General features: G+C 34.2%; 4 protein-coding genes across 4 annotated transcripts; all 4 read right to left on the reverse strand.

Annotated features, from left to right (window-relative positions):
• Positions 1-1,332: 1,332 nt before the first annotated feature.
• LOC146957809 (uncharacterized) lies at positions 1,333-6,561 on the reverse strand. The gene is made up of 7 exons (XM_085739268.1): positions 6,454-6,561; positions 6,205-6,343; positions 5,840-6,034; positions 5,596-5,718; positions 5,394-5,431; positions 5,145-5,304; positions 1,333-4,473 (listed from the first exon to the last, which is right to left on the reverse strand). The coding sequence occupies exons 1-7, from the start codon at positions 6,465-6,467 to the stop codon at positions 1,378-1,380; spliced, it is 3,765 nt and encodes a 1,254-aa protein (XP_085595394.1). The 5' UTR covers positions 6,468-6,561; the 3' UTR covers positions 1,333-1,377.
• Positions 6,562-7,486: 925 nt separating this feature from the next.
• LOC146957810 (atypical leghemoglobin 2-1-like) lies at positions 7,487-9,133 on the reverse strand. Its single transcript, XM_085739286.1, has 4 exons — positions 8,932-9,133; positions 8,654-8,768; positions 8,136-8,255; positions 7,487-7,879 (listed from the first exon to the last, which is right to left on the reverse strand). The coding sequence occupies exons 1-4, from the start codon at positions 9,078-9,080 to the stop codon at positions 7,745-7,747; spliced, it is 519 nt and encodes a 172-aa protein (XP_085595412.1). The 5' UTR covers positions 9,081-9,133; the 3' UTR covers positions 7,487-7,744.
• Positions 9,134-9,812: 679 nt separating this feature from the next.
• Positions 9,813-17,448, reverse strand: LOC146957811 (Actin-like ATPase superfamily protein). Its single transcript, XM_085739278.1, has 5 exons — positions 17,267-17,448; positions 16,490-17,049; positions 15,685-15,840; positions 15,219-15,580; positions 9,813-10,247 (listed from the first exon to the last, which is right to left on the reverse strand). Exons 2-4 carry the CDS (start codon positions 17,042-17,044, stop codon positions 15,233-15,235), a joined length of 1,059 nt encoding a protein of 352 aa, XP_085595404.1. The 5' UTR covers positions 17,045-17,049; positions 17,267-17,448; the 3' UTR covers positions 9,813-10,247; positions 15,219-15,232.
• Positions 17,449-18,677: 1,229 nt separating this feature from the next.
• Positions 18,678-20,539, reverse strand: LOC146957812 (leghemoglobin 29-like). Its single transcript, XM_085739294.1, has 4 exons — positions 20,395-20,539; positions 20,121-20,235; positions 19,203-19,310; positions 18,678-18,993 (listed from the first exon to the last, which is right to left on the reverse strand). Exons 1-4 carry the CDS (start codon positions 20,487-20,489, stop codon positions 18,865-18,867), a joined length of 447 nt encoding a protein of 148 aa, XP_085595420.1. The 5' UTR covers positions 20,490-20,539; the 3' UTR covers positions 18,678-18,864.
• Positions 20,540-25,743: the final 5,204 nt, after the last annotated feature.

Here is a 25,743-nt window from a genome sequence, read left to right on the forward strand (position 1 = left end):
CTACTGTAGATATATTTTTGTTTGAAAATTCCGAGCTTGCACATGCAAACTAAAACTGAGGGCTCTAGAAAATGTAGTTTGGTCATTCTGTACCTATGATATTTTGGCTCAATTAATCAATGTAAAAATTGAAGAAATAATACATATCTGAGCAAACCTAGACTGAAATTAGAATGACATTGATTTAACCCATGATAATATAATAAGCACACATCATTAAAAAAAAAAAAAATCTAAAGCTGTTTGGTTTAAAGCTAATTTCTTGTGTATTTTACTTGATGTCGTGATGTTGGGAAAAAGATTTGCGAGGATTTTTTTTTTTTTTTTTGGGGGCAGGCAAAAGATCTGTGAGGATAACAACGTCATACTAGGATGATTGTAATTTTGGCTATTGACGTGCACGCTACAAGTAGGATAATGAGAAATAAACAAATATTGTCTAACCAGAACTTTCTTGCGAAGATATCAATTCAGAATGACTTGACATACCTAATGAATTTTGGATGCTTCCTCTTACTTAGCTTGTATAAGTAATTGTGTAAAAAAAAAATTATGTACTACCTCCGTCCCGGTTTAATTGACCTACTTTAGTTTTTCACACAGATTAAGAAAAATGTATAAATAAAGGGGAAAGTGGAATATATTGTATTGGGAATGATAAAAGTAGTATTATTTAGTGTTATATTGTATTGGGAATGATGAAAGTTGTATTGAAAATTGAAATAGGTCAGTTATTTTGGGACACTTTTTTATAGAAAATTGGTCAGTTATTCCGGGACGGAGGGAGTAATCTTTAGTAACATTTAATATCATTATTATCCTTTAACTTGGACAATATCTGTTTAAATTCTGCTGAATAATTCTAGATGACTGGCCATGTTATGAGTCCAACAAGTTATAAACAGGTGTCAAAGAGAGAGAATACGGATCTGCTGCAACTTCCAAAGAATTACTATGAATGTAATTTTAAGTACCTGAAAACAAATCTCTAACATTCTTATATGACATGACTTGAAATTTCCTAGAATCGTAGTCTTTTAAATAAATAAATAAACCATGACTTAGCAACATTCCTATGACTTGTAGTATACGTCAAAACAAACAGTGAACAAAGAAACTGATGTCGGTGTAAACTGCTTGGGATATTATTCAGCCAGAAGCTTGTTGTGACACTGGAAATATGTGACAGTAAAATTTGCATCTTGCTGGATTTGATGCTGCTGCAATTATTCTCCTCCTGCAAATGGAAGCCGAAAACGTGAACCCGTTATCTTTTGGATACCGATTTTAATAGCTTAAACAAAATAATTAGAGGCCAGTTCTTTGTAGTTTGTACATACCTGAGCAGTTTCAAATCATCCCGGGTAGCTGAGAGTACTACATTCTATCTTTGTCAATAGATTGGTCTTGTTTATCATCTTTTTGCTTCAGCTTTTCTTCAAGAGCTTTAACTTTCTTCTGGTATTCTTCATTCTCTTGTTGAAGAAAATCTTTCTTCTTAGATAGCTCACCATTTTCTCTTGTCACCTGGGCAAGTTCATACTTTAACTGAGCATTATTACGCCAAGAAGCTTCTTTTGTGGTTAGATCCCATTCCAGCCGAAAGATTTTGTCCTCAAGTTCAACTTTGCTACGCTTGCAGTCTTCGAACTCTGATGTAATTTTCTCAGTGGTTAAGACTCTTTGCATGTAGGATACTTTCTCAGCCTTCAGCACGTCATACTCTAAGCATAGCATCTGATATGAAGTTTCCAGTCTTCTGTATTCAATTTCTGCTTCATATAGTGATTTCTTTAGGATGAAGAGTTCATTTTGAAGCACTACAGTTTTCTGAAGTTGAACTTGGAGTTCAGAAATTTCTTCTGTTGCTTGTAGTCTCTCTAGTTCAGAATCTTTCAGCTCCACCTCGAGTCCTCTAACAATGCCCTTCAGTTTCTCTTCATTTGATTTGGAGTTTCCCAACAAAACAACTGTATTTTCATAATTAACCATCAGAGTTTCATGTTTTTCCCTCATAGCAGCCAGCTCCTTAGTATAATTATGCACTGTGATTTCATATTCTGCTTGAAGATTATCAAGCTTTGCTTCATATAGCTTTACTTTCTCCTGTTCTTCTTGAAGAGCAGATTCAGTCATAGCTTTATCAGCACATATATCATAGACATCAAGTACAACTTTAGAGGCAATTATGTTGTGTCTATCATAGATGTCAGAGATCTGGTCTGTTAGGTGTTCAACCTCTCTCTGCAAGTTGCTCACGTCAGCTGCTTTTTCCATATACATCTGTGTTAAAAATCTCCCTTCTATAGTAAACCTTTCATCTTGCTTTATGCTTTCCTGAAGAAGTGCTTCTAGGTCTACATTTATGGTTTTTTCTTTCAAAGCAATTTCTTCCAGTATTGAAATAAATTTGCATTCCAAGTCTTCAACAAGTTTCATTATATCAGAAAATGTAATTTGTGATTCCCCCAGTTTAGATTCCAGTACTGTATATCGGTTGTGCAACGCGAAGTTTCGCATTCTTAACTCGCCATTTGCCATCTGAAGGGTTTTAGATACTTGAATCAAATTTTCATTTGTAGCTTGTAATTTTAAGTTGGATCCTTTCAGAAAATCACACTCCTCTTGAGCTTCTGTCCATTTTTTCTGTATGCTCTCTCCCATTATTTTCAAATCTATTTTTTGGCCCTCATTTATATTTTCCATTCTCCTGATCTCAGCCTGGAGGTATATGACAATATTTTCGGAATTCTCTAGGGCCAAATGAGTCAATGCCTTTTCTTCATTCAGATGTCTCACTTCAGCTTCCAAGCCAGATATCTGTTCCGATAACTGTGCAACTTCTGCCTCTAGTTCAAATAAAGCATGCTGGTTATCATCTGAACTTTCTAACTCAGACAAATTTCTTACTTCACTGTGAGGATTCATCTCATTTTCAAAGGAAGCAGCCTTTGATTCAAGCAGCTTAGTTAACTGGATAATGGTGCACAAGATTCCATCCGTCAATTCCTTCAAATCCATATTACCGGCAATTTTCGAAAGATCTGATATATGGAAACAACTCTCATTTTTGGGGGAGTCTTGATCCTTCAGGTTTTCTACTGAAAGTAGAAGCTGCTTATATAACTCTAGGAATGCTTCAGTGATGTTGATAGCAGTGTCAAAGTTATAGAGCAGAGAGTTCGAAGGAAAGGAACCAGAAACGACAAGATCCTCTTTGGACTCTCCATGCCGCTCGCAAAATTCCGCTTCAAGATCTTGCACCCTTTGTGTTAAAGCTAATATTTCATTGCTGAAAGCATTAACACTGTCATATAACTTCTTTTCGAAGTTTGCGATTTGTTTCTCTTTCTCAAACAGTCTGTTTCTCCATTTTGCTTCATTTTCTTCAAATGTTTGAGCCATAAAATGTCTTGTTGCAGTTTGCATCTTTTGATCTTTCTCATCCAGAGTTTTCTCCAGAAACTGGATAGTACTTTGCATGTTTTTTTGTTTCTCTCGCATGACTTGGCGTTCAGTCTCCAAGTTCCTGAATTCTTGTAGTTCAATCCCTTCATGAAGGCATCTTATTGCATTTTCATTAGTGCTGAAATCAAAACCTGAATGACAGAACCCCTTTCTCGTTATCTCTGGCATAACTTCTAAGCTCAAACTGAAGTCCTCTTCCTCACTGTCTTCGATCCCGCGACTATTATTTTCAGCATCTTGAAACTGAATACTAATCCTTGATAGACGAGCAATCTCCATTTTCTGCTTTTCTACTTTCTTTTCAAAATTCCGGAAAATGGAAACAATATCAATGTTTGACTCCTGTGTTTTATTTAGCTTCACTTCCAAGTCATGATTAAGTCCTTTCTGATAATTGATCTCATCTTTCAACTCCTTTATGATATTATCCATCTCTTCAATCTGAAGCCTGTGATTTCCGCTGCCATTTTGTTTCACCATAGCGGTTAGCCGTTGAATTTCTTCCTTCAGATTACTGCTCTCTTTGCGCGATGCTGATAGCTCCACTTCGAGATCTTTTTTATGCCTTGACTTCTTCTGTAACTCCTTCCGCAGTCTCTCCACATCATTCATCAGCTTTCTAGAACCTTCTTCCCACATCTTCACCTCACCATGAAGTAACTCGATTGTTACTTGTGCTGCTCCCAGCCTATCCTTAGATGAACAAACACTCGTTATTGATTCTGTGTCACCAGCATGCGGAACTTTCCCAAAGTCTTCCATTTTGTCTTGAATCTCCATCGCTAAACTTGAGGTTGCTGAAGTAGATGGTGCATGCTTCAGTGTGGAAGTATCATCGAGTGAATAGGGGCCATCCTTAGAGCAGGTCGAGTCTTGCCTCTCTTGTACATTAGTCTTCCATCCATTGACATTACTTTGTTGGGTTAAGTTTTCAATCCAAGAGGGAAAGGAACTCTCCAAAGAGCCAATGTCATGATCTGAACAGGTCGTCAGAGGACCTCTTCTCTGAAACATCAGAAGGAGATTTTATTGTCTTGAAAAAAGCCAATTGGAACAAGAACTTGTAACTGGAAGAAAAAAAAATGAGAATCTGTTTGAACTATCCAAGATAATATATTTTGACTGTTTTTTAAAATTTCATTCTTCGCAATGGCTCTGCAAGTTGATCACAAAGCTACTCTCACAAGAGTTGAGCTGCCGTGCATTCAACAATTGGTTGCCGTGATTCCAAACATGTAGTCTGATAATCAAAGGGGAAGTATACTGGTACAATTTAAGTTATGTCCATGCTTATAAAGAACTAATAAAATTAGAGTAGGAACATCACATAGAATCTGTTCAAACTGACTTTTTCAGCTTTCTAATGACATAAGTACTTATGACAAGAAAACTTATGAAATAAACCTAAAACTTGACTATAATTTGTTCTCGACTTATATCTAAAAGCTCTCCTGGATAACTTATAAAAACAATTTAAAGCTTATATGAAAAAATTTGACTTTATTTTATCTTTTGTTATCGGAATATAGAAACACTTGCTATAAGTGTTTGATTAAACTGTTTATCCAAACAATGTCAATTTCCACTCTTGTACAATTTATTGATTGAAGGATAGGATAATAATAGGTACAGAAAGTTGACTGTATAATAGTTATGTAGCTGAATAATCATCACACCTTACTGACAAGTTCTCCTGGATAAAATATATTTTCTGACTGGTCACAATGTGAGGAGGAGACACTAGTCCTGCTGAATGTAGTGTCAGATGCATTGGATATACTGTCAACATCATCATAGCCAACACTCATTTCCTCCCCATATGAATTCTCATTTTTTCTGTAATATCTCATAATAGTGAGTTCATATTTCACAATCAAGTGTACATAAAATTAAAACAGAATTATGCAATTCCATAAACAGCAGACCTGTAATTTCTTCTTGGTGTCAAGCACTGAATTTTAACCTGAAAAATAACAGAGGATTGATTAATCAACAATTTTACGTTAGAATGCATTAGAGAATGCATTCTAGAAATTTTTGAATATGTATTTTTGAACATTGATCCAATGTTTCTAGAAATTTGGAAGATATCAATTTGTTACATTATCCAAGAAATAGAAGCCATACTTGTAAGATCGCCCCACGTGGACAGTGTTGTATCAAAGGCAATGATGCAGTAAATGTTTCTTGCCCAATGTAACTTGCTAAATTTATGGTAGCCTCCCCAAGGGTCCCAAACCTGGGAGATCCCTGTATCATCGCAATGCCATTTCACTCTTAATTCAGAATAGTTTTGGTCTTTATAAAAAAAGGTTACAATTAAAAGTGAAAGTAGAAAATGTTTTATGATGTAATGAAAGAAAAAAAATACCATTGCTACAAGAAGCTTAAGGAGGCAGGCTTGATTATCTTGTAGAGAATAATCAGAAATCCGTATGGTACTTAACATAGAGTCTTCCCAATTACACTCTCCATTTTTAACCAATGCTTTCCCAGACTTGGCTATAGTTTCCCCAGTTTCTATAGAAATAATAGAAACAAAAAGCTGGTTCCACCCTTTTTCAATCTGCATGATCATAAATAAATAAATAAATTGTATAGACAATATGATTACTAAATTTGATAGAAAAATACTATAGCACATTATCGATGTGACAAAATCACAATCATCACATCCAGAAAAAAAAAGAAACATTCAACAATTAAGGTCTGACAGAGTGAGACTAAGAGTAAAACCTCAAGAGCCTTGAAATCATAGAACTTGAAATCCAATCTCTCCTGGAATTTATCTCTACTATGACGACTAGAACGACATAACTTCCTCTTTTCTTTTCTATCCTTCAATTTTCTCTCGTTTTCATGATAAGCTTCCTCACTGTCACATTGAATCATAATATCATGTCACAAAATTTATTGATAAATAAGGTTTGTTAAAATAACTTGTGTACGTGCATCATTTATGAAATAACAAAAGAGAACATTTACCTTGACATGGCCATTCTTCCACTATATGCACTAAAGAAAAAGTAACACAAGAAATATACGTAACATATTCCAAGAAAAATGAAGTGATTATATATATAACATATGGTGTTATGTTAACTAACACTTTGAATTTTCGTTTTTTAAGAGCCTTTTGCTCTCTTGAGAAGGTTATTTTGGAAATCATAATTTGAAAGTGCTTTTTGACTTATGATATTATGCGGTCCAATTGCATATACCAGCTTCCGTCAACTACTTAAGTTTCTTCCATTTCATTCATTTGAAGGATCAATAGTATTGCAGTCCAAAATTAAATATCCTACCACTAGCCACAAATGGAATGAGAAGTTTGTATTGTGAGTTGACAATGAATTATGTAAATATGATTGAAATTTTATGGCCTGTTAATTTTCTCATTTTTATTTGTCACAAATAAGTATATATTCTATTTAGTACACAACAAGCAATTGATTGGCAAAAAAGACAAATGTATGTGAGTTCCGGACGGACCAGACCATTACTTGTGTTATGGAACATGACATCCATGAAAGGAAGGAGAGAAATCTAACAAACTCTTTATATTGATGGAAATGGAATATTACAAATGAGTGAAAGTAACCCTCTAATGGGATGGTTACAAGTTATTTATACTACTCTCTACTAGGACTAATATGCCACTAATCTATATCTCTAATAACTTGTTCCTTTGAAACACTATAAATTCTATGAATTCTAAAATAAAAACTTATTCATGAATACCTACATGAAAGAAAGAGTTGGCTATACCGTACAAATGCTTTAGACACAAGATTTGACAAAGTTGCTCAAAAAAAAAAAGATTTGACAAAGTTGGTAACACATATTCCATTTTACATGCACTTTTTTTCTTACGCAAGTTTACATGCATTCTATTAACTAGGTCAACACATACTTTTTTGGAGATATAGGAAACGGGTTGCAAAATGCATTTAGTGAGACTTTAACATATTTAAACCTTTTTATTTTAGCAGCGACATCGCATAATACATACAGGGGCTGAGGTTAGAACCCTAGATACTCTATTTATATTCACTTTCAATAAAATACATAAAAAAATTGAAGTTATTTCTACCGACTATATATACAAATTTCATTTTTTTTGCTTACAATTCAAATTTAAATTTACTTACACAAGTGCTTGGAAAACATTAACAAAAAAAGAGAGATTACTTGCGAAAATCTTATTTATAATGACATTTTTAAGAGAAACTTGTTTAACAGGTTTAGTGAAACCAAAACCATCTATTAAACTTGTTTATGGCCATCCCATTGCCTTCTTAATTGCAGCTGCTAGTTCATCATAGGCTATACCCCAAGCACAATCCAATTCCTCACTCCATTTGTCCTCCACAGCCTTTTTTATTGTTTTCAGCATTGCTTCTTTAAACACCTACATAATATTAGTGTTGGTTAGCTCTTATAATAAAGAAATAAAGTAGTAAGCTTTTTTATTGAAAATGTTAGTTTATAAAATTAATAATATGTTGGACTTTATGATTAAAAAAACTTGTTTTAGGACAGACTAATTTAATTAGTTCCTGGTCTGACAGAACAATTTTTGAAGGTATATAATAAACAAACAAAAAAGATTCTATTGAAAAATAAAACATATCATTCAATGCATTGTGTAAAATTAAGGAGCCTACCATGAAATGGAGATCAATGACACCTTTTTGAACATGGACAGAACCCAAATATTCTAATGTAACATCATCCGCCACATCTACCTTTCCTTTTGCTCGGAGTTGAACAGCTGAGTCATGGGTCTACAATCCAAAATTTATAAATATCATAAGGAATGATAAACAAGACAATCAAAATTATGAAATAGCAATTGAGCACATACTAATAGGATTTTAGGCAAGTTGAAAGTTACATAAAATACTAACGACGATTAATGCTGTTTTCTAGAAGTAGAGGTTCTAGCTCACATCTTCTTTGTTCTCGTGATTGAGACACTAACTTGATTGACGTCAGTTTAAAAAGTATATATATAAAACAAATATATGAGTTGATTTTTGAGGCACTCACATATGTTTTATTTGTTTTTGAAAAACTAACATCAATTTGGCCATTGTCTCATACATTAGAACAATGAAGACAATAAACTTTTACTTCTACACCAGCTTCAGTCATCGTTGAAGTTTCGAATGATTGTACTAACCATTTCAAAAATCAGTTCAGCATGCGCCTCAAGAGTTGAATTCTTATGTGGTATTCCATCGAAGTTTTTTAAAAACGAGAACATGTCCTTTGCATCTGGTACTTCCTCCAATATCCTTTTTTTTCAATCAAACCATAACCAAAGAGTGTCACATGTATACATTTGATTTAAAGTTAAAAAAACATAAACATATCTTAGAAATTAGAAATTCAAACAAACTATAACTTTAAAAAAACAAACAATTAAAGGATAGGTCGTAGGAGACAAAAAAGATTTACAAGGTATAGAAGAGAATGCTAAGTTGAGGAATGTTTTTCTTGAATGCTTCCCATGAGCTATTCACCAAGGCCTCTTGCCTCTCGGTGAAAGCATCCATGTGTTTTTTGCTTTTCTTTTGTATTCTATAATTCAACAATTTACGCAACATCTAACACTTGTTTATTCGAGACAATGAAGAGCTAATGTTGGTTTTATTGCGATTGCTATTTGAAGTATTTCTTGGCCTTTGAGAGGAGGCAACCTTTATTAAGCGATAATATATAGTTAAATAATTTATTTAAGAGATTAAATTCAATAAATAATTCAAAACATTTAAAACTTCAAATATTACTATAAGATTTATAACAGACACCGCACACTAATCACTTGTAGACTCCTGGTGGTGTTGAAACCTGAATATGATTTTTTGCAGTTTTTCATGTAATTAATGGTAAATATCAAAACTTGAAAAAGTACACTGAGAGCACATTCTTTAATAATTGTTTTCCCTCCATTTCAAAAAGAGTGTCGTTTAAATATTTTACACATTAATTAAGAAATGTAATAATGATGTCAAAAGACATGACAATTTTACTAAACTAACTTTATTTACTATTGATGTAATGCTTTGGAAGCAATGTACACTCGATTAATTAGAGGGTACAATTAAAAGTGAAATAATAATCAAGGCTGCAGTATCGACTCGGCGTTAAAAAAAGAAAAAAAAACAAACTTGGTAATAAAACTTCCGGTTGTATTTGGAGTTGTTTAATTTGGCGTAAAATGCAAATCACAGGGGAAATATAGTGACATGTAATTGTTACATTATAGCTTACCACATTATCAATATCAAGCTAAGCAGAAAGACCATAAGCAATAAAAGAGATCATGGGGAATAAGGTTGGATCCCAAGAGACTTTGATAAGACAGTGGTAGAATAAAGAGTATGTGCGTGGACAAATACATAATCAAAATCCAACAAGATCATTACCACCTCAATGCCAATATATCACAGGGATAATCCTAGCCTAATATGAGAGGAGGAAAGTAAGCTGTTACAAGGTCACTCATACCAGGACCTTGGGTACAGGGCAAATGCCATTGATTCGGAACCATGGACCCTGGTATATCTTGGCGCAAATGACACTTCTCCGCCACATAACTCTACAAAATATCAAACAAAATGAAGAATTTCTTCATACATAAAGTTGCCATGCTAATAAATTTAATTGTACTTGAGTATAACTACAAACTTAAACTTGAAGATGGCCGATTTGGAATATCAACTAGTCCCATGGGTTTTCCATTCACATCTGTCACAATTGAGTACTCAGCCCTGCAAAACACACAATATACAATGATGAGGAATGCTACTTTTTAGGAATAAAAGAAAAGGCAAGAATATGTCTGTTATATAAGTAGGGGAAACATGTTATTTCCGTATTTGGCGGAAAACAAGTTGGTATGGGCGAAAAAGAAAATTAGCATGTATGCTTTGTGTGTTTCTTGTGCTATTTCTTTCGTAAAGATGAGCATTTTCCTTCAATTATATAGCTTATTTCTCAAGTTGATTTTTAACGGAAACCAAATAGTAACAAAATAGATTTATCAATAATCTTCAGAAAAGGCTCAGTCACATATGTTTGTCTCCTTTATTGTATTAGATTTGTTACGGAGAAATGCTAGCAACACACATTTTAATACACTTTCCAACACACTCTTTTTTGATTGGTTAAAATTCACATGGGACCAATGTAGTCAGGAACGAGTTCCTACGTAGGATCGGTGGGCTGGTGAAGGGACGTAAGATCGAGGAACGTAACACGGTTCGTAAGAACCCACTTGAGGGCAAAATTGTAACTTCACAAATATATACACACACAAAAACTTGAAAATTATTATGCAAGAAAGTATATTATTAACTAAGGGGGGTAAGAAAGTATAAAAAAAAAAGGTATATTTAGTATCAATCTGGGTCCTTAAAAAAAAAATATCACTATGGGCCTAGCCCAATACTATATAAAAGAGTGAAATAACAAAACCCTAGTTATTCTCTCTTTTCTATTCTCCTTTGCTGCCGCCTGCTACCATCTAGATCTACCTCTCTTCAATCCTTCTTCTTCTCTAACCATTTTCTCTTCATCATCTGTCAGTTTTTTCTTTATAACTTTTTACTTCTTCCTTCTCATTCTCTTCTTCGAAGAGACATGATTCCATGATTCCATGAGAGAAAATGAAAACAGAGCATGGGTAGAGAGAGAACGACGGCGAGAAATTCGCCGGAAAAGAGAACTGGCCCCCTTTCGCGTTTAGGGTTTGAGTGAGAAAGAAATCGGAGAATGAAAAATTTCTGGGTTTTAGCGTATATATAAAACCGGGTTATAATTTTGACCCGACCCGGTTCGTTAAGCCCAAATCACTTAAGCCAAGCCCAGCACGTTTTAAACTTACGTTCCTGTATCAGGAACTCGTTCCTGACTGTGAAGATGCAAAAAACGAACCCAGGTAAGAACGAGGCACGTTTTTGTGTGGGAAGCACGTAGGAGCGGACGATCCTACGTGCTGGGACTCGTTCCTGTCTACCTTGCATGGGACCCACCAAATTAATATGAGACCCACATGATTTGGTGGGACCCATGTGAATTTTAACCAATCAAAGAGAGTGTGTTGCTAGCATTCCTCTTTGTTACGATATAGAATAAAAGGCAATTATAGTAGTTAAGAATTGTTAGAGCAGTTATTTAATTAGTTGGATAGTTAAATAAATAACATGTACAAATAGAAAGATACATGGATAGGGGGCTTATTCAAATTTGTAAACACTTGGCTCTACTGTAGAAGGGAAAACCCTTGAAGGAGTTCTCTCTCTCTTCCATTCTTTCAATACAATAGGTTCTTTCAGTTGGAATTCAATTTCTTGGTTCATAGCAAATGGCCACTGCTATGTCAACTTACTTACCAGACCTAAGAGTGATTGAACTTATATTTGGATGTTGTACTGTTTGAGCAGGGAGATTACCAGAGCTCTGAGTTTGCATCTGATTCATAGAAGTTGCTAGTTGTCCAACTTGTGCCAGCAAATCTTTGATGGATGCAGTTGTTGTTTGCTGGAACTGAAGGTTGTTGACAGCCATCTGCTTGACAATATCATCCAATGAGGGATTTGGAGTGGTTGCTGCATTGTTCTGCTGCAGGGCTGGTTGTTGTCTAGGTTGCTGGTGGCCAGAGGTATTTCCCCATCTCAAACTTGGATGATATTTCCAGTTTGGGTTGTACTTGTTGGAAGACAAGTAATAGTTGGGGTTAGACCTGTCATTATAAATATTTGTTGCATAGGCTTGAGGAGTATCAATAGTGTCACTTTCTTGTAAAGTTGGGCATGCGTCTGTAGGATGCTCTGGTGATGTGCAAATACCGCATACTCTAGTTGTTTGAGTTTGACCAGCCGTCATCTTTTTCTTTTTCACCAATGCAGTGAGTTCATCAAGCCTATTTTTCAAGTTTTTGTTGTTTTTGTTGCTAGTGGATTGTATCTCATTGACTCCTTTTGCCAACACCACCGCTGAGTTGCGTCTTGTTGTGAATTGTTGGGAATTAATGGACATGTTTTCAATAAGATTTATTGCATTGGTAGCGGTTTTATCGACAAGTGCTCCTCCGCTAGCAGCATCCATGATATTTCGGTCCATGGGCAACAAAATCTTGTTGATAAAACCCGTGCTGATGCAAGAAATCTGATTGAAACATGTCCATTAATTCCCAACAATTCACAACAAGAAGCAACTCAACGGTGGTGTTGGCAAAAGGAGTCAATGAGATGCAATCCACTAGCAACAAAAACTTGGAAAGTAGGCTTGATGAACTCACTGCATTAGTGAAAAAGATGGCGGCTGGTCAAACTCAAACAGCTAGAGTATGCGGTATTTGCACATCACCAAAGCATCCTACAAACGCATGCCCAACTTTACAAGAAAGTGACACTGTTGATACTTCTCAAGCCTATGCGGCAAATATTTATAATGACAGGTCTAACCCCAACTATGACTTGTCTTCCAACAAGTACAACCCAAACTGGAAATATCATCCAAATTTGAGATGGGGAAATACCTCTGGCCACCAGCAACCTAGACAACAACCAGCCCCGCAGCAGAACAATGCAGCAACCACTCCAAATCCCTCATTGGAAGATATTGTCAAGCAGATGGCTGTCAACAACCTTTAGTTCCAGCAAACAACAACTGCAACCATCAAAGATTTGCAGGCACAAGTTGGACAACTAGCAACTTCTATGAATCCAGATGCAAACTCAGGGTCCTGGAAATCTCTCTGCTCAAACAGTACCAAATCCAACTGTAAGTTCAGTTCAATCACTCTTAGGTCTGGCAAGGAAGTTGACATAGCAGTGCGTACAGGTGCGGAAAAAATATAGAAAAAGAAAAAATTGAAAAAAATGGAACCTTCAGGATCCACAAGGAGTAGCCAACGTAAGCAGAGGAATTGTAGCAAGTTGAAATTGAGGGAGAATTCGATGGCGTTCTTGAAGAGGTCAATTCAAAATAAAATATTGTGTCCTTCAAGGGAGAGTCTTATCAAGCTCAAAAAGGCACTGAAACAAGAAATATGGAGGCACAAGTTTGGTTGCATCCAATAACGGTTGAAAGAACAAGACAAACTGCTGCGTCAAATACCTGAATATGAGACAAAAAAGGAAGCGAAGCTATCTTCTTCGAAGAAAGGCTGGTGGCAGCAATAGAAACAAATTTCTCGCACCACAGGGAAGTGCAGCCATCAAGAATCAAGAACAAGATTTGGTCTACACGACAAAAGAAGAGGAGAAACAAGAACATCAACCAAAATCGTATCATCCACAGTTGTTTGTGGAGGATGGTGCAACATGGCAGGCACAAGCAACTTGGAGTCAAAACTTGTTTACTAGGATTATATCGCTGAACTTACAGGCATGGACGGCAGGTAAACGAATATAGAGTTTACGCAGAAGGAATGCATGACATCAAAAATTTCGACCCATAGTGCTTGTATGGTAGCTGACCTTTCAATGAAAATGAGGACAATGGTGAAGTCGGGTGTAATCGTGCAGTTCAACAGTTGCACTCAAAGCAACAAACTCATGTCGTCGGAATTGCCAAAACAGCAAGATCACAATTTTCAAACGGCAAACATGGAGACCCTACTAACACAGGTTCTAAGGAATCCACCACTGCCACTTGAACCGCCGGACACCAGCTTGCAGGTGGCAGTTAGTTGTCGCTACAGGCAACGGATGACAACTATAGTGATGTTCCGCTAATGCGAATGGTTCTGTTGAATAAGAAACATAGAGTGGAAAAATGGACATTGTGGAAATCAGGTTTCATTCCAAACCTAATGACCAAAGCCAAATTGAGGATAGTTTGTGGATTTAATATCCATCTTCAGTTCAAACGCACCTCTGCAAGGGAATCTATGAGAGTTGTAACTAGCAATGTCTACCAACGTGACTCAAATTTGGGATTAATGGAGCCTAGAGCACAACTACTGTTTTTGAGCACGCAAAACAAAGATCCCCGTGCACTAGTTGGAAGGCTAAATTAAAGTTGAGAAATCAGCAACTTATTGCAGAAATTGGAGGGAGCTAAGAGCCTATAACAGGAGACAGAATCCTGAAGATTTACTATAGGAAAATGTGGAAGGTTGTAAACCAATAACTAATTATGTTAGTAGTTAGATAGGGTTGTTAGTTCATGTAATTGCTAAACTGTTTTTCTGTAAGTCCTGTAGATTATAAACAGGACTAGCTTTTCCTAAGAGGATGGTTAGAAAGATTATTTGTGAGTTGTTGACTAGTGAAATATTCTAGTGTAGGGGAGGATAGCTCCTCAGTGTAACCTTTTTCTTTTGATCAGTCAAATCCATGGGCAAATAATTCCGTTTCTCTAATCATTTGCTGTTAATCTTTGGTGGGATCCTACTAGCAGGAGCACATTAGAAAGAAAAAAAATCAGTATGCTCCCGACAGTAGGATCCTGGGGGAATGAATACTGTTTTAGTTGTAATTTTAGTAGATAATTCAGCTCTGGTTCCCTAGTCTAATTGTTAAAATGTTATCCTTTTGACATATACAAAACTTAAGAAAAAAAGGCTGCAGGAGTCAATCAATGAATTTAACTTGTTAGTATTTGGAATTCCCCCACCTAACCTTTACTATGGAAATGAAACAGAAACCAAAATTCTTTACATAATTAAAATAGACTATTTATATAGTTAACTGAAATTGATTATAATTGCGGGCGCAAGGAAACTAGCGCACCTCAAGATTGAAAATCAAACGGTTTTGTCTGCCAGACTATTTGATTTTGCCAAATTTGCTTCTCTCCAGATTGCTTTGACTTCATCTGTTCGGAACCGCTGGGTGAATGTAGAGTCCTCCAGTGCAGTCGACGCACCATGGGCAAATTCAAGGAGACCGGTATAAGCTATCATTGCACCATTATCAATGCAGTACCTATCATCAGTGGCAAACAACCTTCCGCCACGTTCTGAGCACATTGTTCTCATCATCTCTTGCAAGCGTTCATTGCAACCTACACCTCCAACTATAAGAACATCTTTTGTGTCACAATGAGCCATGGCTCGCTCAGTTATCTCCACCAGCATGGCAAACAGTGTCTCCTGCAACATACAATGAAATATCAACTCACAAATTTTCAATTATATTATGAAAACAATTGTACAAGATACCAGGAGGAAAAGGGATCGACTCAAATAAAATTTACCTGCAGAGAGTAGCATAAGTCTGCAGGTGTGCACTCGTTATTCTTTAGCTGCTCATTAGCAGTTGCTTCAATATAGCTCAATATTCCACTAAAAGATACATCCATCCCTTTGACAACATAAGGAAGGTCTATAAATTTCTCTCCTTTTTTCGCAAGCTGAAATATAAGAAAACTATGTAAGGCAACTTGGTACTTGAGATTGAGACATATCAACTCATGACAGCATTAGTCAGTTGAGCAATATAAAACATAACAAACTATACATTTAGTTTTTTTTTAACAGAAAATAAACATGCAAAAAACATTGGTCCTGTTGGTTTGAGAGAACCTTTTCTGTCTTCATGTTTTAAATTTCTAACTACAAAACAGCCACTTTATTTTCATTTTATTTCCCGTTTTTTAAATGTGTGTTCAGATAGACAGTTGAGGAGCGACTATTTTTGTTTTCAGTTTTCCGGTGAACAACAAATCTGCAAAAATAAGAAACACAAAAAAACTGGTGGTAATTTTGTCATCAAAAGCAAAAAATAGATAACATTTTCTGAAATCCCAAAATGGATAAAACTAAGAAATCACTGTTTAATCTGCACACTACATAACAGAATCAGAAGAAGCATCAAATCTGATATCAGAAATCCCAAACCAAAGATGGTAATTACGTTCAATTTCTTTTTTCAAGGTAAGACGAAACAGATCATGCTCCCAAGTTACAACCCAACTCATGGAAAATTACAACAACAAAAAAATGATCCAAATATCATACAGCAATCATAAACGTTGTAAAATAGATAATTAGAAAAATCACCTGCTCAATGTTATAACCAGGACTAGGATCATTGGAAAGTGTCAAAACCCTAGCAAACCGATCCAAACAATTCCCAACAGCAATATCAATAGTCTCCCCAAAAATCCGATATCTTCCTTCACTATAAGCAATAACCTGAGTATTCCCACCACTAACATACAAAACAACAGGATCATCAGCACCGGTTACAACCCTACCCATTTCAATATGAGCCACACAATGATTCACACCAACAATCGGCTTCTTCCAAAGTAACGAAAGCACGCGAACAACAATAGCAGAAACTTGTAACGGAGCTCCCATGCCAGGACCTTTTGTGTAACAAATGCAGTCAATGTCTTGTGGAGTGATCTGTGCTGTTTCTAAAGCTGATTTGACAAGTGGAAGAATGTGTTGAAGATGATGTTGTGCTGTTTCTCTTGGTAGAAAACCTTGACCTGGTGGTGTTATATATGTGTGACGTGGATTTGAAAGAATTGTTCCATCTAGGGTTACTACACCAACTCCTATTTTGTTTGCTGAACCTTCAAACCCTATTGCTATCATTTTCTTCATTTTCACTATCAAGAACAAATAACAAAACCATAAACCAACTCATCAAAAAGGTCGTTGAATTCAATGGCTTTTTGATTCCGCTTTAGAGTTATTTGGTAATAATAATTATCATCACTTCCACAACTAATTTTGAAATTGGGTTTGGAATCAGTGAAAGCGGAATCAAAAGCCATTGAAGAAAGAGGAGAGGAAGTAGAAGATGAGGGAAAAGGGGAACTAAACCTTAAGTCGAACTAAACCTCAAGGTATCGGTCGGAGAGCGTCGCCGGAACGTGTGCGGATGTGGTTGAAGCACGGCGGAGTAACAGAGGCGGTGGCTGGGGGGGGGGGGGGCGGCGGCAGTTGGTTAGAGGGGGAGCAGAGACAACAACTGAAATGAAACGGATAGTGTCGTTTGTTTTCCTGAAGTTTTGGAATGGGAGGGTTTATGTTTTGTTTGAAGATTTCTTTTTAGGCCCCTCCTATCTTTTTAGGCCCCTAAAATTGCAATATGGATAACATGTTCATTTTTTTAAAAAAAATACCATTTCCCAAAAACAAAAAAAAAAAAAAATTGTACTAAACAACTACGAGATATTCATCCTTCTTACAAAATTTCATTTTCTACCTCTAGTAGATAACTGTCGGATTATTTTCCAATTAACATTTTGTGACATCATTCAAACTTTCTCTCTCATCTTCTCGCATCTCTCCACCAACTCACTTCCTCCATCATTTCACCCTAATTACCTAACCGAACCATCAATCTCAACTCATTCATCCCACGCGAAAGTTGAATCATCACATACCAATTATCCACCATCATCAAAACTCATCAAACCTGCTAAATGATCGCAATTGATTGAAGATTGACGTTATTCGTAAAAAATCGTAAGGTTTAGAAGCACATTTAAGTTGAGTGCAAAATAGGAAGTAACTACTTAAAAATCGCTAAAAAACCGCAAGTTAAGTGCATATTCAAGATGGTAGAAAGTTGAAATTTTTAAAATGAACATCTGGTAGTTATCTACTAGAGGTATAAAGTGGAAATTTTTAAAAGGAACATCTTGTAGTTATCTACCGTATGTACAGAATGAAATTTTTTAAAACGAACATATAGTAGTTATCTACCGGATATATAAAATGGAAATTTTTAAAATGAACATCTGGTAGTTATCTACATAATGTGTTATTAAAAGCAATTTCATAATTTTAGAGGTTCACATCTTCTCGAACCTTTTGAAAATCAAGGAATATTATGGTTTTTCTTCAACAAGAATATAATGTGAGACAAATAATTGATAGAGTATAATTATTATCATGTGGTTCAGTAAAATGTTTATATTGTTGGTGGTTGAGTTGTTGTTTATATGCTCTATTTCTATGATGTTTATGGTTTGTGAAATTGTAGGTCAAGCTAAAGTGACTGCATTTAAAATTGGGTTGCGTGATCATGCTTTTGTGCCAACCTTCTAATGAGTAAATTGTATCATTATTTTATTCTTGGCACATCTTGTGCTTTGTATGGCCGACATGCATATCAATTGTTGGTTCTATAGATGACCAAGAACACAATTGAATTGTAATTGAATATGCTTAATATTTTTAAATACACAGCTTATTGTGAACTTTTTTTTTTCTTTCATAAACCATATATTAAAATTCGCATACATTAGTCTTTCCAAAAATTGAAGACAACTTATTATACAAATATACTGAAATTATACCTTGAAAATTCTTAACTAATTCTTTTTGAATATTTATTATAAAAAACTTTTTTTAAGTTTTAGGGAAATATATTTTATTTATTGATAGTTTATAGTAAGTAATAGATCTAATAATCAACTCATTTCCTTTATAATTGCAACTGCCAATTCGTCATAAGCAGTTTCCCAAGCAACACTCAGCTCCTCACTCCATTTATCCCCAACAGCTTCTTTGATTGTTTTGAGCAATGCTTCTTTCACAACCTATAAAACAAAAATATCTTTAATTTTTTACACTCTTATGTTTATGAACAGGGCCTGTAATATATGAAATTATACAAATTTTTATATATTGAAATTGAACTTCATATGCTTTGCGTTAATTATTTAATTTTATTACATATTGACGTGTTATCAAACAAGACATTCTCAGACATTTAAATTTAAGAGGGGATTTTTTATGATATTCATACCGTGAAATGAGGACCAGCAACCCCTTTTTGGGTGTGAACAATCCCCAATGTGGAATCTCCCAACACAACTTCTCCTTTTGCTTGGAGTTGAACAGCAGCATCACGCACCTAAAAGTAAATATATATTATGAAATGATAGTTATAATAAGAAAAAATGTCAACAATAGAAAAGTTATAATGATGTAATTGGATACAATTGTTTGAACTTTGAACCATGTCAAATTGTATTTTATCTAAAAAAATAGAAATTTGTCATCAAATATTTTTTTAGGGAAATTCATCATCAAATATTTATATGACATTATTTTTAAATATTGAAAATAAAATATTATTTGAATATCGTATTGATTTTAGTATTTACATTGTCAGTATTAACAAGGGTTTAGAGATTTCAATATGATAAATCAAAAGATGAGCATACAATGTTTTGGGTAATACCACAATTGTTGTTAATAACTTTTATTCCTTAAATTTTCGCATCATTGTATATGTATTTCATAATTTAAGTTGTATGTCTTTCTATTCGAATAATATATCAGTCTTTTGTTGTTTTTATATTCATATACAACAAAGCATGAGTTCGACATTAATATTAAAAAGTGATTTGTTGATGACATTTCTTTCTTAATCATAATCATTGTTTGAGAAGTTATAGGCATATGATGTATTAGTAGATTAAAGTATACTCTTGTTTTTTGGATTAATGACCATGATTTTGTATTTTATGGTATAAATGTATTTTCTTTCTTGACAAATTTCATTTGTCTTTCCTTGTATAATATGAAAGTGCAAAAAATGTTATGATGGTTATGCAAAGGTGAGGCAAATTCAATAAATTGGTTAGAAAATCAAAATATAAAAAATTAGCATGATAAAAATGAAAAACGTAAAAAACTTGTGAGTGTCACTTGTGCTCACCATTCCAAAAACCATCTCAGCGTGAGCATTAACACTAGGGTTATTTTGAGGTACCTCATTCGAGTCCTTTAGAAAAGAAAACATGCCTTTTGCTGCAGGTGCTTTATCCAATATACTATTTTAATAAAATCAATTAGAGATACTCATGTTTAAACCATCACTTGCGAAACATAATGGACAACAAATATATATATATATATATATATATATATATATATATATATATATAGACACACACACACAAAATGAAAACATATACAGAGGTCAAACTTACAAGGTGTAGAACAAAACACTGTAGAAAGGAAGGTTTTGATTGAAGGTTTCCCATGAGCTACTAACCAAAGCCTCTTGTCTCTCAGTGAAACCCATATTCCTCTTTTTTCTCCTTCTTTTAATTTGAATTGGAGTTTTTGAATACTACAATTTTACAAACTATCAACTGTTTATATAGAAGGTTTGGTTAATGAATAATAACAAGGTGGTAATTTATTTTTTTATTATTATTATTAGTTTAGGTAATCTATTGGTCTTTAATTTAGAGGTGGCCATTGGCAATATTAAGAGACAATTGTCTTTTCAAAAACACCATCACATAAATTTTAATTAATTAAAGTAAATAAATTTTTAAAAAATATATAAACATTTAATGGTATTTTTCCATTTTAAATTTTTTATGGAAGTTCCAATATTCATATATCTAATGTAATTATTAATCTGTTAAAAACTACGAGCAAATAGCAAATATTATTTAAAATACTTTTTTATTTAGTAAAATCTTTTTAGAACCTATTTATAAAGAGTACGCACAAGTTGTTCAATGAGACCATATAAATTATTTAATTAATAATTTTTTAAAATATAATCAAAATTGGTTGTGTTAACATTCATTTTAATAAATATCTAAAAGATTTTAATAAATATCTAAAATAAATCATATTTTTTAATACATACATACATACATACATACATATGTTATACGTATGTCTTTATCCTTGGATGAAGTCATCGAACATCGCATCATGGGATATTTTAGATGCTTACTAGTTGATATTAATCTTTTTAAGGAGTTGCATTACGTATTTTAGAGTAGAGAAAATTTTATGTTTTCTCTGTTGATATTGATTATGAAAATATACCATAATTTTGTAAACATTGTTGATGTATTAGTCATTCGATTGATAAATGCAGTAAAACCAATGGCAAGTCGAAAGATCAACTGAAGATTGTGGAGAAGGCTGCACCCAAAAAACCTAATCCACAATTTATCCCTAAACAGAAAAACTAATGATGAGAAAGTCCCTGATTATGAATCCTTGCATCTGGAATATAATCAAGAGAATGCAGATTGGAGAAGAGGTCAGAGTCACTTTTGAGGAGTCAATAGCAAATGAAGAAGAAAATGCAGGCAATGGCAATAGCATTGATAACAATGTGTTTATGGAGCATGATGAACATCAACATGATCGGGGAGAGTTTGATAAATCAACAAATTCTCATAATGTGAAGAAACAACTAAGTGATATTCTTGTTTTATCGCGAAATGGGATAGCTTTGGCTACTCCAAAAAATTTAGTTTGGTTGAATGAATAAGTGCATAAATATATTTACCTACCCCAATAATACATTTTTAGCTATCTCAAATAAGTCTATCCACTAAAAATTAGTAGAAAAAAAGTCAAAATTATTATTTGATTGATGAATTTATTCATCATGTTTTAAGACTTTTAACCTTTACAACAACTATAAAAGAAAAAAATCTAGACAAAACTCAATTAAAACGAATGATGAATTTTTTTTCTTCATATAGTTTATTTGTTTACGTTGAAAAATTCGTTACTAGTCTATTTATTTATTTGTTTACTCCTTAAAAGGTCGTCAAGCTCAATTTCGCTAAATACTTGCGGTTATGAGTTTTTTAATTTCACTATTGTTCTTTTAATTCTCATTTTATGAATTTTACGAGATTTTTATACCAATTGATTAAATTAAAATTTTGAAGGAGTCACATATATGCACTTAATAAAGCCCGTAGATTAAATTTTGAAGTCGAACAAACGCTTATTTTAGTTTTTTCTTGTTGATTAAATTTATGATTAAACATATCTTTAATTCCTACGAAATTCATGATTTTCAAGTTTAATCCCTACTACCTCGAAAAAAAACCAGTCCATACAAAATATTTCTTCAATTTTAATTGTTATCTTGCTTTCATAGGGATATACAGAGACTGAAATCGCTCATTTGCTGCAAAAAATTGTAGACGTTCTTTTGGAAGATACGTTGGTCATCTGGTGAGGTTGAGGTAACCACTTGTTGGATTTGCACCTCTTAATGAGGTTGTGTTAAACTCAACGTCTTAATATAGAACACATATTATCTGGTGATAATAGTTAGGAGCCTTGTTTTAAGCTCAACGTCTTAGATCAAACAGTCTAAATTTTAAGCTTGGTAATTTAGATCTTTTAAAAACATTAAAATTTGTTTGCTTTTTGTACCGCCTGATCTTGATCCAATAGTCACTCATGTGTTGACTACATGAATGTGTATGATTGTGACTGCATGCCATCCAAATCCGCTTTCTCATTCTTTAACTTGATAGTCACACAACTTTCAAGCCGATGCTTTCTCATTATTAACTTGTGGTTTGGGATTCCTTTCACTAAATTTAATGATTTCTAATTACTGATTTTTGTTTTGAAGAATGTGTTATTGTATTTTTAAGCTTCTAGCATGGTGCATTATATACTATCACAATACTTTTATATAATAGTTCCATTTTGTGCAGTTGTTTATTAACACAACAACAACAACAACAACAAACTAGCCTTATCCCACTAAATGAGGTTGGTGATATGATGTTTGTTAATACGTGCATATAAAACTAATGATTGTCTCTTGTTGGACTGTTAACACAAGTGGATATGCCTCTAATTAATCCTAAAACTAATCGAAGGTCTTCAGTACGGGAATGGACCATCCGTCAACACAGAAGCAGGTTCATGCACCATCAACTCCCTACAGCGAATGACAGCAAGCTAAGCGACTCTTTCGATCCCCATAGTCCAAGCTAAACATAGTGATACAAGGATCATAGGTTTTAACCGTCAAATGGTCCAGTCCGCCATCATAGAAGTAGGTCCACGCACCACAACTCTGCCTCATAACACCCGCAAACAACAAGCAACATAACCCTTTTGAGCGATAACAACCGGACGATGAAACCAAATCAACCCAGATTTGTGATGATCCAAAAACACCAACATACATATGTGAGTATAATCAATGATAAACATAACCTTTACCATCTTCAAGGAACGCGGTGGTTTCATAAAGTAACTAGTAACTGAACCTGATGGTGCGAATTTAGCAACAATGGATTTACCACAAATTGATGCAGATCTATGAGGATCTGAATCCATCAATAGCATGAACAAAAACAACATTTAAGAAAAATCCATCAACCCGAACAAGTATTGAAGTTTACGCAGCGACGACTATGGCGAAGGAAGGCAGACCCATGTGATTCGACGACCACCATGGGGTTTAAGGGTAATGCAGTCTAGAGACGTTGCACCACCAACGCGAAAGGCTACATCTTGGCAGTGAACGAAATGGACTTTGGAGGAAAGAGGTGGTCGGAGGCGGGGTTGTGTGGTGGTTTGGTTAAATGTCGAAGAGAGAGAATGTGTGGTTAAATGATGAAGGAACTGTGAACATCAAATTGCACGAGCTCTTCAAATTCTCTGCCATGTGACATATACTTACAGTTGTATACTCATATATGTATAGTTCGGTCGGATTCGATGTACCGCTGGGTCTGGATTGTCAACCCGAAACCAACCAGAACGACGCACACCAAACCATTTCATTTGTACCGTTTAACCCGAATCAACCATTCGATCTGACCCAAAACACTTCGACACATACGATTCGGCCGGTTTGGGCCGAATATTCTATTTAATTCCTGCCCTTGGGTGAACGGACGAAAATTTCTCTGGCTATAATACCCTCAATTCATTTCTCCTCAACGAGACAATACCCTTCATCTTCTTCCTCTCTCTCTCTCTCTCTCTCTCTCTCTCTCTCTCTCACACACACACACACTATCTCTATCTCACTGTGTTTCTTCCGCATCTCTCTCTCTCCCCATCTCTCCCTATTTAATTTTTGATTTGTATCTCCCTCTCTCTCTGTTTGATCATCAGAATTCAGTTTTATAATCTCAATCTGGAAACATAATTCCATAACATGCTCAAATAATAAAATATAATGATTAAAAATGTTCAGATTTAAAAGAATATCAAAAATCAAAATCAGTGAACATTGATTACAAAGCAGTGAAGAAGAAGAAGAACTCTCTCAGAGCATTTGGTTACGATTCAAATCCACTCACAATGTTCTTCTTCACTACTTTGGAATTGGATTTGGATCGTAATAAAAAAATTATAGAATTAATGCTCTAAGTGAAAAAGAAATTCATAAGTCGATTCAAAATCCATAAATAAAAAATGTTCTTCTTCAAATGCTCTTTAGAAATCCACTCAGAGCATTTGGATTTGTTATTTTTCTTTTTCAAAGCTCAAAGTTTTTCTTCATTGCTTTTTTTATTATGATTCAAACAAAATCAGAACATTTGTGAACATTGTGAGTGAATTTAGATTAGGATTAGGTCATTGCTTAATCAAATTCCAAAAATCTGAATCGATATTGAAGTTTGTGAAAAACTTTGTGAGTTGTCGTGATAGTGTAGAAATGAAAGCGTTGATGTAGAAGAAATTGATATGATTTTTTTGGGTTAAATATGTTTCTAGTCCCTATAAAATTGGGACCTTTTAAGTTTAGTCATTACTTAATTTTAATAGTTCTTTTAGTCCCTAATTTTTTTTCTGCACTGAGTATTAGTCCCTACTTAATTCAAATTTGTTTAATTTATGCTTAAACTCTTTATTTTTTGAACAATTTTTTGCAGACATGTTTAGAACATCACTAAAAGTTCCTCCGCAAAAAATTATCGCAAAATTTGATTTCTACATCCAGATTTTATTAATTTTTATCTTTAACTTTTGTCATTTTAAAAAAATCATATTTAATTCATTTCATGTTAGAAAATTATAAATTTTAGTAAATGAACCCTTCATAGTGTTCTAAACTTGTATCGAAAAAATGGTTCAAAAATTTAAGAGTTTAAGGATAATTAATCAAACTTTGTTTTAGCAGGGACTAAAATTATAAGTAAATTTTTTTTATAGGGACTAAAAAAGCTATTAAAATTAAGTAAGAACTAAACTTAGAAGCTCCCAATTTTATAGGGACCAAAAACATATTTAACCCTTTTTTTTATAGCTTTTTTGGAATTTTCTCTGGAATTTTTTAACTTTGGTATGATGAAGAAGAGGTGGAAGGAAGAAGATGAAGAAAGGGTGTTATGGTCATTTCTCATTTGTCTGTGTGGGGCATTTTCGTAGTCCATCCTCCTTTTATGTGAGTTGTCCTACTCATCCTTGCCACGTCAACTAAATCGAGACATGTCAGCAATTAAATAAGTTCAAGGACTAAAATTCAAATGTTTAATATTTGCAGGGTAAAATTGGAAGGATTAACAAATTCAGGGACCAAAATTAAA

Source organism: Medicago sativa, chromosome 1, assembly GCF_051527215.1.
Source record: "Medicago sativa cultivar Bolivia chromosome 1, Bolivia_mono, whole genome shotgun sequence".
NCBI lineage: Eukaryota > Viridiplantae > Streptophyta > Magnoliopsida > Fabales > Fabaceae > Medicago > Medicago sativa.